Source organism: Triticum dicoccoides, chromosome 7A (assembly GCF_002162155.2).
Source record: "Triticum dicoccoides isolate Atlit2015 ecotype Zavitan chromosome 7A, WEW_v2.0, whole genome shotgun sequence".
Lineage (NCBI taxonomy): Eukaryota > Viridiplantae > Streptophyta > Magnoliopsida > Poales > Poaceae > Triticum > Triticum dicoccoides.
Window position 1 is genome coordinate 630192584 of NC_041392.1, and position 13284 is coordinate 630205867.

General features: G+C 50.0%; 1 protein-coding gene and 1 long non-coding RNA gene across 3 annotated transcripts in view; one reads left to right on the forward strand and one right to left on the reverse strand.

The window, feature by feature from the left end:
• Window positions 1-4855: 4855 nt before the first annotated feature.
• Window positions 4856-6076, reverse strand: LOC119332533 (neurofilament medium polypeptide-like). The gene has a single exon (XM_037605714.1). It carries the CDS (start codon window positions 6051-6053, stop codon window positions 4983-4985), a length of 1071 nt encoding a protein of 356 aa, XP_037461611.1. The 5' UTR covers window positions 6054-6076; the 3' UTR covers window positions 4856-4982.
• Window positions 6077-12127: 6051 nt separating this feature from the next.
• LOC119330243 overlaps window positions 12128-13284 on the forward strand; it is a 4617-nt gene continuing 3460 nt past the window's right edge. Inside the window, exons 1-3 of one of the 2 annotated variants that reach the window (XR_005159963.1) lie at window positions 12128-12612; window positions 12842-12956; window positions 13187-13250. This is a non-coding gene — a long non-coding RNA (uncharacterized LOC119330243). Of the gene's footprint in view, window positions 12957-13186; window positions 13251-13284 lie in introns of both variants that reach the window. The other variant, XR_005159962.1, reaches the window with a different exon arrangement.

A 13284-nucleotide genomic window follows, 5' to 3' on the forward strand; every position in this document is an offset into this window, starting at 1 on the left:
TCAACGTGATTTATGAAGAAATGAAAAAGGGCCAATGTAAAAGCCCACTAGCAATCGTTTACAACCCATGCCAAGGCCATATTTGTTGATCGGCCTCGTTAAAAGTCTCCTGGGCGCTGGGCATTATTCCCCATGATGATTAGCGCGTGTGTTGATTAGCGCTGCGCTGTTGCCGTCCTGCGCCCTTGCCGCCGCCCGCCTTGGCTCTCCCTTCTCATGATCTGATTCGTAAAGTCAAGCTAATTCACTCGCCAATTATTTGTCCTGCAGCCAATGATCTAGCCAAGGTTAATCCAGCACTGTCTACTTCTCTGAATTCTCATCTTGTATCATTAATTTGTTATACATCAGATGTGTGATTTGTGATGCGTCGCGCTCGGGCACAGGAAATCGTTCGAAATCATGCACCTTCCAACCACGACCAGCCGGTCTACCTCGACCTAGCAGTAGAGGGGACGAGTACAGGCTGGGTTTGATTCTCTATGTATGTATTCATGTAATATTGACCTTTTTTTCAATACAACAACAAAGTTACATAATAGAACCAGTGATGATTTTCCACTCAAACCTATTATTTGGTTATACATTGATTTTTCTTATTTGTACATATGACATGTAGCATTTCATGCCATATTTCGGAGTAGTTTGATTATCAACTTTGTCTAGTCTGCTTCAGCCACAAAAGGTTGTGTGTGTCTATGCAAAGTTAAAATAAATGATACTAGTCCCTTCGGGGACATCCGAGAAAGATGAATGATACTCGGATGTAAAACTATTAGGTAGTTTGTGAGGCAAAAAAAAACTGGCTTTATCGTCGGTCTGCCCCCCCTATGTCTAAATCCTGGCTTCGCCCCCGTCTCTTTGGCGATTGCAATATTCTTCCTATTTTCTCTCATGACCATCATTAGAGCATCTACAACCTGATTGGCAAATCTGGCCACTCAAACTATAGCGTCGGCGAGCACTGACCGGTCACAACTCATATTTGATGCTATGCATCCGAGTCTTTCATTATTTCATCTCCTAAATCCATACAAACCATGCAAAAGAAATCTTACGTACTACACACATCAAGCTAGCCTAACTACGCTTTGTCGTCGGAGATATCAACGACGTCGGTGCCGGGCGCCGGGCTGATGGGTGCGTAGGAGGGCTCTGGCTCCTTCTCCCCATCCATATACATGTGCATCTCGTCGACTGCCACAGCATGCTCTGCGTCCACCTCTTGCAGACGACGGTACTTGGCCTCCACCTTTGATATCGACCGGAGGGAATCGAGGATCACTTGTTGCTCCGTTTGTAGATCCGCGTCCCCAACGTGCCCCACATCCTTGTCATCCTCATCCTCCTCCTCCAACTCCTTCTCCTGCTTCGCGTCCTCCGCGTCCTCCTCCACCTCCTCCTCTACCACCTCGTTCTATTCTTCCTCGTCCAAGTTCTCCTCTGGGTTGACCGCATCCAGAGGTAGCCCCGCGGAAATCCGGGCTTCGCGGCTTGCCCGGATCTACTCAAGGAGCTGCAGCCGGCACTCCAGCGTTAGATATGGGTAGCTCCTTACCCGACAGTGTGGGAGCATGCCTACCAGTGGTGGTGGAAGGCGATTGGAAAGTGGCGGCAGTAGCGGACGGGATGGGGAAATGCGGATGGGCAGGGTTTCGATGCCGGAGTCGGCTTAAATGCCAGAGTGGCGCCTGGCGCCGCCATCGGTGCGACGGAGGAGACGAGCTTCGAACCGCGGAGTTTCGAAGTGTTTCCTGTGGGACCCCATCGTCAATCCAACGTGGCGGAAGCGCCGGTCGCGCCCGAGCCTCCCCATATCCGCCCAGATTTGGACTGGAGATGAGGGGTGATGTTCAGCCCGGGCGTTTGAGACCCGTTTGAGGTGCCTGTCTGGGTCGTTTTTTTACCGGTCACTTGTCGGCCCGTTCGCCAGGGCGTTTGAGGCGGGTTTGGGGTGCCCGGTTGTAAATGCTCTTAGGCATCTCCTGATCCGGAATAAGAAAGATCTCCCTTGAGCGATGTCCCTGATTTCCCTTATGACTGTCACTAAGCTCCTCCTGATCCAAAATAATAAGATCTCCCATGTTGGTCAAGGGCGACTTCAGCGACACTAGGTCGCTGAGAGTTGTGCCTCTCCATACCTCCTCCTCTCGCCGTTGGTGCGTCAACAGGCAAAGCCTCCAACACAGGGTGCAGAAAGCTCGACCGACTTGGATTCTTGTCCGAGTGGTGACGATAAGGGAAGCGGTTGTTGGTGGGGCCTATCTCCGATGCGCATCGGCGACCAACTGTGTCTCACCTTCCAACCATGGGAGTAAGAGCAAAAGGCGTCTCCTTCCACTCCTAGCCCAACATCAGCAGCCACCAAGTCGGTGTCCACGCTTCCACAGTAGGAAGCGTCCACACCTGCGTCCCAATGCAATCCCGGAGGACCGGTGGGGGGACTCCTCCATGACTGTTGAGGCCGCCATCGAGCAAATCCTGACCATAGCGCACTTGCATTGGTCCAGCCGAGCTTGTACGATGCCTTGCCCGGGGTTGACGCTGATCTGAAATACGACACATCGGTGCCGAGATGCCTCAAGTCACTCGAGCCCGCATGCCGCAACCCCAGAACCACCACCCGAGCACGCTCGCATGACATCACACCGCCACCACAACCTTTGCCGACATCCCAACATCGGCCACAGCGCCCAGTCCCAACGTCGCACGCTGAGCCGCATGCACGACGAGATCCGCCGTCCACCCCCGAGCATCCAACCAGATCTTGGTCAAATCCCGACCACGATCGTGCTAACCGGCCGCACCTCAGCGAGGATCATCACCATGACGCCGCAGCGCAGCCCAGAGCAACGCCATGAGCAGGGTCGTCGCCACCACCAACCCACCCGAGCGAGGCCGCCATTTTAGATTTGGCTTCACACTGCCGCCCCGAGAGACCAACCCAAGCAGCCGCCTCAGCCCGGCGAGAGTTGCGCCCTAACATCGCCCCAGTAAACCTACCGTTGTGCCCCATGCTAACACAACACCCTAGTCGGGCGGCCGGGACCCACGCCATCACTGCCACTCGAGGGGGCAGGGGAGCCTGGCCATCGTAAAAAGCAGGCCAGGCTTCGTGTGACAACGCCTCATGGCGGCGAGGAGGAGGAGGAGGGAGGAGAGCTTGGTGTGAGGTTAGCTGGGGCTAGAGGCTCGCCAATCGCTCACGAGAGCGACGGGGGTGAGAGGAGAGGAAAGCGAGATGGGGTACAAGCACACTCCAGGCTCATGAGGTCTCATGCTCATACTTCTTGGGAGGCACAAGTGGATCTTCAGGAATGTTCAATGTTGGTCCTATTTGTTCTTCAACAAATATGTTCACCGGAAGCATGAATGTTGGTCCAATTACAAACCCTGTTCAAGAATTCATCCGATTAATCGGTTAACCTGCCGATTAATCCCTACTTCTTGGGCCATCGAATAGCCGATAAACTGATAAATCGCCCGAATAATCAATTAATTGGCTGATTAGCCTATTAATCCCCATCGGCGAGCGAACCGAGCAACTACCATTTAACCATTTCCTCAACAATGATTACACATGGAAAAGCTATAGACCATGCATTCAGAAACATTTGACGTAGTTTTAGTTGTTGTAGGCATTTGTCTTTTGTGTTATTTTAGTTTCCTCGACCTATTTGAATAATATATATATAAGCAGCTATACTCTTTGCATCATTTTGATGTAGAAGTAGAGGCACGAAAGCTTTTATATTTATGTAATATTGTTATTTACCCCTTGAACTCACCTAGTATCATAAGATTAACATTCTCAAAAACAGTACCAAAAGCTTGAAAATACAAACAACACATAACGTGAACTACGTACACCGTTTTAATATACATGTAGACATAAATCCATAGTGAAAAAGGTGTGTGGCGACTACGAATCGAGAAAACAAGGTTACTTTCTTTGCATAAACAACAACTCGGTCAACAAATGAGCAATAACATTTTGATCAATTTAAATTAAACGGCGACACATAGTTTGAATATGCAATGGTTAGTTCCATTGTTTTGTTGCTTGTGACGAACTATTTTGATCGTTGGTGACTTTTGTATGAACGATGTTACAATAGTCTGTTCCCAAGCTCAGATGCACTGAAATGCCTTTGAAAAACTCTGTTTTAATTCCAGAATAGCTACATTTCAGTCGACCGACTTTAGCTATTATGGTAACTAAATTTTGAAAGAAGATTGACTTGGCGTGTGCCTAGGGTGGATGTGTACGCATCCACCATAAGGCGTCTTGTACATTGTCTTTGCTCCTTTCTATAAAAAATATGATACATCATTGCCGTACTCTTGAAAAAAAAGGAAGACTGACTTTAGCTATTATGGTGAGTCGATTTTGAAGGGAGGAAGGAGATGGAAGGAGGGCGGAGCCGTGGAGGGAAGGAAGGAGAAGGAAGGGGCTCGCCAGAGGGCTACCCCATCATCTATCTTAGGGTGGGGGCGGGGGCGGAAGAACAGCGGTGGTGGGGCGGTGCTGCAAGTTTGCTAAAGAAAAATCAATCATTGGTGGGGCTAGAGGGATTGCCCTGGGGTGGGGCAGCACGGCTTTGGGCCCGGTCGGGAGGAGGCCGGTGCGGCGGGGCTGCGCATGAGCGCCGCCGGCCGTGGGTGGTGGTGGCAGCAGGTTTGGCCGGCGGTCGGTGCAGTGGTCTGGGCAACGAAATCGGCTGGAGGAAGAAGAAGGGCTCCCCATTGTTCGATCTGCATGCAACGGCCTAAAATGATCGACTAATCCAAATTTGAAAATCAGGCAACTTACATCTAGCCGTTCCCTTTTAGTTCAGTGACCAACAAATACCAATGATCAACATATATATAACCAACAAAAAGAACATGGCATAGCATCGTATCATACCCCAAAGCACCATGAACACCACACAATTCAAATTTCAATCCACACGGTCGCCACTGGAGCTTTTCCCTCCGAATCAGAACCTCGCGGCCGATCTGCCCGGGCCCGGCGTGGACGCGCGGGGGCTGTCCATGACGACCTCGAACGCCCCCACCAGCGCCTTCACCTTGCTCTTCTTCTTCTCCAGCAGCTTGCTCTTGGTCTCCTCCAGCACGTCGTTGCTCCGCGACACCTCCTTCTTCTTGGGATGCGCCTCCTCCGGCCGCTTCTCCATCGCCGTCTTCACCCTGCTCCCCTTGAAACTCAGCCGACCCTCCTCCGGAATCTTCCCCATGAACGACGTCGCCCCTTCCTTCCTGGCGGCTCCTTTCAACGGCGTCGTTGGCTCCGAAGCGCTCAGGATCGTGTCGATCACCGCCTTCTCCTTGTTGATGGCTTGCTTCGCCGGTGTCACGGGCTCTGACCGGGAAGTGCCCACCTTGGTCACCGTGTCCACTTCCTCCAGAGCTTCTTCCAGCGACGTCGCCGGCACCGATGATGCCTTGGACGCAGCGATCATCTTGGGTTCCTCGGCGGCTTCCGCCAGCTTCTGCGTGACGGCGGGTTGTTCTTTCGGTTCTTCAGAGATCAGACTTGCTTCGGGTTGCTTCGTGGCATCTTCGTGCTTCGCCGGCTCTGCTTGTGGCCTCTCCTCGGCCTTGGTCTCCACGACGGCTTCCTCTTGAACCGGGCTGGCCGCCGGTTCATCTTGCAGCACGTTCAGCGGCGTTGCTGCCTCCTTCGATGGTTCTTCCACAACGGCGGCCGGCGGCGGAAGTTCATTCTCTGGAATATTCTCAGCTTCCTTTTGTGTGCCTTCAACGTTGCCGGCTTGCGGATTCTCTTCTAGCGCCGGCTCATCCACCTTCACGGCTTCAACGGACTCCTTCGGTATCACCTTCTCCTCGTCAATGGCATTCGCCTTCTCTGCTTCTGCTCTCGTCTCTTCTGAGATTACCTCCTCTTGACTCACCTCCTCCTCTGTCTTGATTTCATTACTGACAATTTCTCCCGGTCGCGAAGCCGCTTCCTGCAGTACCTGTAGGGCAGCGTTGGGCTCCACGACCACCTCTCCTTGCACGACGTCGAGAGGTGTCGCGGCAGTCATTTCAGGGGGGCGGCGCTGCTGCTCCGGCACGGGAGGGGGTCTCGCCGTCTCGACGTTGATCTCGCCGGAAGCATCCGACGACTCCTTGGCGGACGCCACCGCCTCGGCCGCGGGGCCGGCCAGGTCCTTGCTCTTCTTGCTGCGGGACCTGCCGACCTTGAAGGCGTGGGACGCCTTCTGCATCAGCTGCCTCGGAGACGCCACGGACCACCGCGACGTGGACGGCTTGGCCTTGGCCTTGTCCATGGCCGGGGTGATCGGCCGCGGCGCGTTCACCGGCTGCGCGGGGGGTCGCTTGGGCGGGATCGGCCGCGGCGAGCTCGCGGGCTGCTGCGCGGGGGACCGCTTCGGCGCGATCGGACTTGGAGCGCGCGCCGCTGGGTGCGCCGGGGACAGCCCCTTGGGCGTGGTGGCGCGGCCCTTGGAGGAGGGCGGTCTGGAGGTGGAGGACGACGGGGAGGCGCTGCGCAGGGTCGAGCTGACGGTGGGGCGGAGGAAGGACGGCACCGGCTTGTCGGACTCCGATGCCGGGGAGGGGCTGAGGGAGGCTCGTGCGCGTCGGCAGGAGGTGGGGTCGGAGCTGGCCGGGCGCGCGCTCGACTACGTCGTGGGCCTGCCGCTCGTGCTTCGTGGGCGTGCGCTGCTGCCGTCTCGCGACCCCGGTGATGGCCGTGTGGCCATGAGCTGCTCCTGCTGCCAGACAAAGCCAGAGATTTCACGAAAATGTTATACGGAACCATGGTTCAGCCGAACCTACGCTCGACACCATTGATCTCTGGATACTTTTCATAAGGATCCGTGCATGATTGATTAAAAAATACATGATGGGAGTTGTTTGCATGTTAAACAATGCATGACGCGGATCCACATGTAGCAGGACGTTGAATCGTACGGCGTCGACCATAGGTTCGGCTGAACCATGGTCCAGAATCACGCCTCTCGAGATTTCGTCAAATCATTTTGTGGCGTTGGCGTGTAAGAAGAATTGGTGCAATGCAGAATTAATGGCAGGGAATTCTGTTTGCTGAGCTTTGATTTGTTCTGTGAGGTTGACCTTGAGCAATGCAGATTTTGATTGTAGACATGGTAACCACTGATCCTAGAGATGAAAGGGTTTAGAATGGATGTTTACAGCTTCTTCTATACTTGTTTTCTGCAATCTGACCTGACAAACACCCCTAGCACCCCCTATTGGACCCATTGACTTGCTATCTATCCTTTTTAAGTGCTATCATGAGGTGCATGATGTCCATTTGTTATTGCAGTAAGAAATAATCAGATGGTATATGGATTAATTAACCATCCACAGCACTAGTTTAATTGTTCCTGTTTACGCAAAGGTATCATGATAATTATCGATATTGGAAGAAGAAAAAAACCTGACAGACATATAGGAGAGAACTGTATAAATTCTGTCATCTATGCAATGTTTCAGAAATACAGAATAACAAAAACAAGATGATCCACGCAGCTGATTTGAATTTCATGTACCGGCTAACCACAGAGGATATCGTTATTACTAAGAGAAACTTCTTGGAGGCCCAATCTCCAAATCGTCGCAACGCATCGGAGCTAATATCGCCAACATGACACGCAAATTACTTGGAGAAAGAGCCAGGATAGAACAGCAGCATACCTCCAGCCGAATGGGATCAATTCATGGTGGATTGACCACCATCGCTCGGCATGGACGTATGAAAACTTTGCATGTCTCGAAACTGGGAGGAAGGAGAGAAGCTTCATACCTTATTAAGCTCGGAATGGCCAAAAATGGTGCGGCGACGGAAGGAGGAGGAGAGAGACGGTGGAGGGAAAGGGAATGAGAGAAATCCGGGCAATATAAGAGCCTCATGTTTTCGAACAGATCTTGTCAAATGCTGAAACGGCAAGGGGCAACAGTTGACACCTGGTGACACATCCACCCTCTTTGTCCACCTATTTTTAACCAGTATTAAAGCTTCAAGAAGAATAGCTAGTCGCTGCAAAGCCATCAAGAGTTATTGTGTGCCCGTGCTCACAGTTTAACACTAGGAAAAGTAGATTTAACTGTAGTGTTCAACATACATTCTTCAGAAGTTTGCTGGTAGGCCGATATTACTTTTGGAAAGCACTTCATCTGAGCACTTATTGTTTCCTTACAACTTCTTGGTTCTTTTAAAACTACCATCTGATCTATGATGATAATTCAACAAACAAAGTATGTGGTAAATGCTGAACATTGAAATGAGCAACATGCATCATCTACAGACCAGCCCTCCTGCGCCTTAGCATGTCTTCTTATTATGTGGAGGCCTGGTGTTGCCTCTTTGCGGTTATATCATCTTGATTCAAGGTTTGAATCAAGATTCCCTTTTATCGGGAATAAATGTGTAATACATCAAGTCCATGCGCGGATAACGTGACATGTATAATGATAATTGGATTGTCACCGATTTACAATTATGTGTATGCCTCAATGGTAGACTGGTAATATCATTCTTTGAAGGAAAATCAAGTAGTGATTTCTCTGCACCAAATGGGCATGTCGGATTTTTTTTAGAAGTTGCTGTTGTTTCATGGGGCCACAAATTAAAAAAAAAGAACTAATCCAGACCAAAGAAAACAAAAGTAGGTAAATCTATATGAGTATGAAAAAACACTTAAGATTAATTAATTAATCATTTGGTGAGAATGTTGGTAAAAGTAGAGGGGGTGAGTTGAGGGTGGACCTCCGGTATCTCTTCGATGCAAGTCCTCATGTCAATTACCAACTCGCCGATGCAAGGTAAGCTCTCCTCATGATTTTTTTCTCCGAACCCAATGCTCGGAGAAAATTTCTCTGCCCCAATGCCTAAGTGGATCATCTCAAAGCATATGTTTCACCTTCAGTGAGATCTCTCTTCTTCCAAATGCGAAATGACTTACAAGTGAACCATGTGGGCTTTTATAGTCTCATAACATTGTACTAATGGCAACCAATACTGTTAGTGAGGAGGAAAATGTAAAAGCAGAAATATCTAATATCGGAAAGAGTAGAATGACCCTATAAGCAAGGTTATTCTAGTCTTCTTTAGTCCATGGAGAGGGTTGTCTTGTTCCATGAGGGATGGGCATGTGTCGGCTTGGTGGGCATCACCTCACTTTTTCTTACCCTTTATGTTGTCAATTTACTTTGTGTTCTTATTTATCCGTTTATGCCTTCAAGTTCTTCATCTTTTGGTGTTGTAGCTTGCATGATGCAGTGAATATAGAGGTCTCCTCACCCCCACCACAATCAAGGGGAAATATAGAGGGCTGCTAACTTCCGTTGAGGCCGTAGCCCAACTTAATTGCTTTCAACTTCAAAGTTCTTGTTTATAATATTGCACCTTCACAACATCCAACTCCTACCGAGGTCGTTCCAATATTACCATGCCCTTCTGCCATCCCGCTTGCACTGTAAACTCGTTCCAAACGAGGCTGAAGTATGTGAACATATAGGTAAGAAAGCTCCAAACTGAGCCTAAAAGTGATAAGCAGTTTGCTTGTTTTCTATTGAGAGCCACTACATGACTATATGGCCATTATACCGCATGGTTCTTTTTTTTGAAATGGTCACCAGGGGGGGGGGGGGGAGACTCCCCACCTGAATATATTTCAAAAAGCGGCAGAACTCAGAGTTTACAAGTTGCGGGAGGAGAGGAAGTCATGCCACAGACCGGCGTGTCCTTTTAACGTCTCAGTCTTAAGACGATGAGACCAGGTAATTAGATCATCTAGAATAGCACGTAAAGTTTGGGATGCATCGAGTTCAAGGGTCTGGAAGACCTTTTTGTTCCTAGCATCCCAAATCTACCACAAGATGAGGAGCAACATAAAGGGTCGAATGGTGTCAGCCACCGCTGGCGGGAGCGTGGTGGAGAAGAGCCCATCGATGGGCGCGGCGAGCGGCTGGAGCCCAAGTCGTTGCCAGATCCGGCGAGCAGCTGGGCACGATAAGAAGAGATGATCGCGATCCTCCACCGAGCTGTTGCACCGAGGACAGACATCCGAGTCCAGGATAGTTTTCTTGCACAGGTTCTGCCGAGTGTTCAACCGGTCAAGGTAGAACAACCAGCCAAAAATCATTACTTTCTTTGGGACTCTCGAGTCCCAAATAGCCGAGAGCATCGGGTCAGCCAGCTGGGCAGAGAGAGCGGCATAAGCTCCCCGAGTAGAGAAGGCATCTCCATTAAGTAGCCGCCTAGAGTCCGGTACCTGGGAGAGTGAAACATCCTGCAACAAAGAGATCAGAGAGGCAAGCTCTGCGATCGCAGTAGAGGTTAAATGATTACGGAGGGCAAGTTCGATCCCATCCTGTAAAATAGTAGCTACTAAAGCATTTTGGTTTGTATGGTGGGAAAAAGAGCTGGGAAGACTACAGCCAGTGGTTCTGGCTGTAGCCACTGATCTAACCAAAAGGTGGAGCAACCATTGCTAACGGGCAAGGGGAGATGTCTCTCAAACTCTAGAGGTGTTTAAAAATGGTCCTAACAAGAAAGGAGCGGTTCTTGCCAAGGCCTATGTGGAGAGGTGAGTGGTGGAGGACCCAGTCCTTCCAAGGTAGGTTGTTGGCATGAAGGAATTTGTAAGCAAATTTCAGCAGTAGACAAAAATTTTGTGCACGCAAGTTCTTAACACCTAGACCACCTGCCGCTCGAGGAGTGCAGACTTTGTCCCAAGCAACCAAGCATTTTGCTCCGGAGCAAGTCTCATCGTTAGACCAGAAAAAGGTACGTCTACACTTATCGATAGCCTCAATAACCTGGGCGGGGAGAGAGAAACAGAGCATAAAGTACGTGGGTAAATTGTCAAGTACGGCGGAAAGAAGAACAAGTTTGCCACCGCGAGAGAGAAGCAGATCACACCAACTGGTGAGGTAAGTGTCACAGCGATCTATTACTGGCTGGAAAGCCGACGGGGGTAACTTATGCGGGGAGAGAGGAAGACCAAGGTAAGTTTGTGGGAAGGAGGCGATGTCGGTGGCTAGGTCCGCAGCAAGGGTTGCTGCCTCACCAGGGGTAACGTTTAGTGGAATGAAGGTCGTCTTTGAGAAGTTGATTTGGAGTCCAGTGGCCGCAGCAAAATCATCAAGGATAGCCTTGAGGTGTTTTGTGGCATCTGGAGAGGCCTTGACAATGATGAGGGTATCGTCTGCATATTGTAAGACGGGGCAAGGTAGATGCGGGCATAGGGGGTGAAATAGGAGGCCATCGTTGTTAGCTTTAATGATTAATTGCTTTAGGATGTCTGCAATGATGATAGAGATAGGGGGAGAGCGGATCACCTTGGCAAAGACCATTTTTACACTGAATCCATCTACCAGGAACTCCATTAAGCATAACGGCAGTGGAGCCGGTGGCAAGGAGGGCATCGATCCAGCCACACCAACGATCGGGGAAACCCCTAGTCTTTAACGTGTGCAGGAGCGACGTCCAGCAAACAGAGTCGAAGGCCTTACGGAAATCGAGTTTGATCACAAGAGTGGGAGCTTTGCGCTTGGAACAACAGTGGAGAATATCGACAGCATAGAGGAAGTTTTCGGAGATATTTCGTCCAGAGATAAACCCTGTTTGATCGGCGTGGACCAGGAGAGGGATTAGAGGTTTTAGACGGTTGGTCAGGAGTTTTGCAATACCTTTTATTGGGCAGTTCTCCAGGGAGATGGGTCGGAAGTCGGCCGAGGATCGCGCCTCGTTACTTTTAGGAAGCAGAATGATTAGGGCCCGGTTCATGCAAGAGATGTCACAGTTAACACTACACCACGCACCAGAATTCCCTACCGATGTGTGTTGGCAAAAGTCAGTATTGCTGGCCGACTATTGGTCGGGAAAACTTATAACGGATCATCGGTCGGGAAAACCTGTATATAACGACCGATTGTCGGTGGGGAATGCTAAAATATATAGCAACGAACTGTCGGTCGGCAATAACCTTATACGCAACTAACGGTCGGTCGACAAACAATTCCCGACCAACTGAGGGTAGCTAAAATGGGCCGGCCCAAATATGTGCGCGCGTGTACAGAATTTCTAGTGCCAACATTTGGCTCAGCCCGCGAAGCCTCCCCCATTTTTCTTTTCCTTCACCCCGAACCTCACGCTCCAAACCTTATCCCCTTTCTCCAGATCCACAACACACACCGCCGCCCTAGGTGCCCTCTCCGGCCGGCCGCGGCGCTACGTGTCCAGCGAGGCTGCCACCACTCTATTCCCCTCTTCCTCCCACCCCTCCATCGTTATCCCCACATGCCCGCCATTTTCCCACGCCTAGGTGGGCTTGTGTCGGCGCTGCCATCACACAGGTGCCAACGGCGGTGCTTTTTGTTCTTACGCAAGCGCCCGGTGATGCCACCTCTCACCTCTCTCTCATGGCTCCACCGCCCCAACCCAGACCAGCTAGATCTATGTGGGACAACGTCCCTTCACTCCCAGTGGTCAGGTCCAAGGCACCCATCCCCTGCTTCCTCTGCTTCGGGTGATTAGGAGCTTGGTGGTAGGTGCCCCAGTCTCTCCCCACTTTAGGATAACAGGAGCTAGCCATACATGGCAGAAACAACATCGTAAGTTCTGTGTGTGTGTGTGTGTGTTTAGATTCCAACTCCCACCGGTGGACCAGCTTTTTTTACTTGGTTGTAAGTTTAATCTCTTTTCAAAACAAATTTGTGCTGCTTTTGTTCATGGAAGAAGAAGTCCTTGAAGCAGTAGAATTCAAACCCTAACATTCTATCACTATCATTGTTTGCATTCTAGGGTTGTTAGCAGATTGAGTTTGAAAATTATTTTTTGCAGGGGAAATGAATCTTTAGTATGTTTGGGCAAAAAGGCCACCGGAAGATGTCCATAAGTCATATGCATGCATCACATCGACTTGGTGCTTCTACTATTTACTCTCTGAAGAACCTCTGTAAGTATGCATGTGTGATAGCAAGCAATGTTGGATGCCCTCACTGTTTAATTCTGATTGGCATATATGACTATGTGCTTGTCTAGTAAATACATCTCCAGTTTTCTATTAATTCTTTGGTACAAACGGAATACATGTAGCACTTTGTAAATGTTTCCTTGTGAAAATATCATACTGTAACATTATGCTATTTAGTTGCAAGAAGTAATACTTGGTTTCAACTTTGAAAGATCACAAGAATTCTTCTATGGGGCGTCTGAACAAAAGGGGCATCTTCGTCATCCCGTCACTAAGGTAATTTCGGTCACTTATCTGAACAAAAGGGACT

Bases quoted from the DNA above. Each gene is read 5' to 3' on its own strand.
- LOC119332533 (XM_037605714.1), bottom strand. From the start codon at position 6,053: ATGACTGCCGCGACACCTCTCGACGTCGTGCAAGGAGAGGTGGTCGTG.